The sequence below is a fragment of the Piliocolobus tephrosceles genome, chromosome 5 (genome assembly GCF_002776525.5).
Source record: "Piliocolobus tephrosceles isolate RC106 chromosome 5, ASM277652v3, whole genome shotgun sequence".
Lineage (NCBI taxonomy): Eukaryota > Metazoa > Chordata > Mammalia > Primates > Cercopithecidae > Piliocolobus > Piliocolobus tephrosceles.
In genome coordinates, this window is record NC_045438.1 from 134,251,958 (window position 1) to 134,254,421 (window position 2,464).

Below are 2,464 nucleotides of genomic sequence, written 5' to 3' on the forward strand. Positions count from 1 at the left end.
TCCAAAAGCTTGCTTCAGGCTCTGAGGAGCCCAGGACACATCTCAGGTGGCAGCCAAGGCCCAGAGACCAGACAGTGATAAGGAAGGGGGTCCTGGCAGCAGGAAGGTCTGCCTTTCCCTGGGGTGCCATCGCCCCTGGCCCTGAGGGAGGCCTGCCCCAGCTCAGGCCCCCGCCAGAGTGTCAGGACCTTTTGTGCCCACACGGAGAAGGTCAGAACCTTGAGGCTGGGGTCTACTACCTCCTAACAGTGGGCTGTTGGGAGAAGCAGCAAGAGCAAAGGAGGACTGAGGGGGAACAGGGCTGGGCTGGCTCTCTCTCTTTACCTGGAGGCCCAGGAGGCCAGATGTGCAGGAGGAAGGAGGGCATCTGCGGTCCAAAGGCCTAGAAGTGGCATCCACCGTAAGCAAGTCTCACCTGGTGCTGCAGGACTTCTCAGCTCCTTGCCTCAGAGGTCCCCAAGAGACTTTTCTTCCAGCTCCCCACCCTCATGGGGTTTTGTCCAACCCTGGTCTGCTTCCCAAGACCCTGTAACCCTCTCGTGCGGAGAGGCCGGTACCTAGCACTCCAGCACTACTGCTCACCAACCAGCAGGTGGGCCCTTCGCTTCCACCCACCCCCAAAGGTCCTTTCACCTTGACCCCGGCTTGGAGAGATGGAAGGGCTGCCAGCAGGGGGAATGTTGTTCTGGGGGCCGTGGGGACAAGGAAGAAAGACATGTGACTATCTTCCTCTTGAGGGCCAGGGTTCCTCCTTTCTGCCAAACTCAGCTGCAGGTTCTCCCCTGATGTCTCAGGCTGGAGGCACCCATGCGGCCCTTGCAGGCTCCCCAGGCAGGTCAGAGAAGCGGAGAGATGGTTAGGCCAAGAGCTTTGCAGGTACAAGGCTTGGCCTCATGGAGGCTGATGTGGAACCCAGTGATTTTATGGTTTTTGGATGGACATGGAGGGAGCATGGGGGGCCAGGGGGACAAGATGACCTCCTCCCCAGCAAATAGGAGGAGGCTGCTACTGTTGCTGGCTTTGCCATCTGTTTGGGGGTCCCCACCCTAGGCCAGGGGACTTATGAGAGGGGACAGGTCCTCGGCAAGTTGCTGAGGGGGTTTGGATCTGCTGAAGAGCTGATGCTCAAAGTGCTGATGGCTGGAAAGAAGGGCCTGGGTAACAGGGTCTTGGTCCCTCAGATGGGCCTGGGGCTGGGAGGGCTGGCACAACCCGGGCTGAGAGCCTGCATGCCCTTCATTCACCCTCCTGTACCCCAGTGACACCATGACTTCCTCCAGCTCACCCCTCTTTCATGTCTGGGGGACCCCTGGAAACCTCCAGCGGGGAGGAGGTCCCACTGGGCCCAAGGGACGCAGTTAGAAGTAGAAGGATGCTCCCCGGGTTAGAGTGGAAGACTAAAGATGGGGAAGCCTCCCTTCCTGGGGTCTGGAGAGGAGGCCTTTGAGAGCAGGGTGGTGGAGGAAGGGAAGCAGGGCAGGGGAGGAAGAAAAGGTTAGGAAACCAAGCCAGGGAATGGGACAGGTGCCGGCAGCCTGGAGTGGAGTGGGACGGAGGGAGTGAGGCAGGGTGGAAGGGTCAGGAGACATCTCTCAGGGCTCAGGAGTCTCTTTGGTGGAACCTAAAGAGCAGATGTTGTGATGTTGGGCTAAGTCCTAAACCTGTTACCTACCCTGGGACCATCATCCCAAGCCCCAGCACCGCAGCCTCCAGGTGGCCCTGCAAATGCTCTGTCTCTGTATACTTTGTTTTGTTCTGTTTTGACTTTTAAAAAAATAAAAGCTTGATCGGAAAATATGTCTGGAACTCTATGGCGAGGGGAAGGAGACGAGAGTGGGAGGGGAGGGGAGGCAGTGGGGAGGAGTGAGGGGAGTATGGAGGGAGGGCCTCTAGATAGCCTCCACGTAGTTGGCAGGGTAGAGGCCCAGCTGCCCGCTGTCCAGCCGCCCACGGCACCAGCCCTGTTCATCCTCTTCGCCCAGCTTCGTGAGTTCGTCTCCTAGGAAAAAGAACACAGCGCGGGGGGTGCCTCAGAGAGAAGGCTGCCCCTCCCTCAACACACCAGTTGCTAGGGGAGCCCTCCAATACCCCCTCCCGGTTACTGCACTGGGTCTTAGATTCTTAGGCCCTGCCCCTGGAGACCAGCCCCAGTTCCATGCCAACATTCACATGCCACCCTTGGCATAGGGGTCCTGGCCTACTTCAGCCACTCACCTAATCTGGGTGTCCGGTCCGCCCCCAAAATGAGACCTCGCATCCACACTATTCTCAGGTTCTGACTCCGCCCCGGCACCAACCAATCTAAATCTTGCCGCCACTCCCATCCTGGGCCCAGGTCACGCCCACAACCCAGGCCACGCCCCATTTAGTTCCCTGCAAATCCTCGCAACCCGTCTTCAAATCCTGCCTCTGCCCCGCCACATACCCAATCCAGGCCCAAGCCTCTCTTTCAGGCACCGCCCCT

The 2,464-nt window shown here is 59.0% G+C and overlaps 1 protein-coding gene across 2 annotated transcripts in view; it reads right to left on the reverse strand.

Annotated features, from left to right (window-relative positions):
* Positions 1-35: 35 nt before the first annotated feature.
* Positions 36-2,464, reverse strand: part of PACSIN1 (protein kinase C and casein kinase substrate in neurons 1) — a 75,214-nt gene continuing 72,785 nt past the window's right edge. The window contains exon 11 of one of the 2 annotated variants that reach the window (XM_023212560.2): positions 36-1,999. In XM_023212560.2, the coding sequence (XP_023068328.1) occupies positions 1,890-1,999 (110 nt within the window). In that variant the 3' untranslated portion in view covers positions 36-1,889. The remainder of the gene's footprint in view (positions 2,000-2,464) is intronic. The other variant, XM_023212559.2, reaches the window with a different exon arrangement.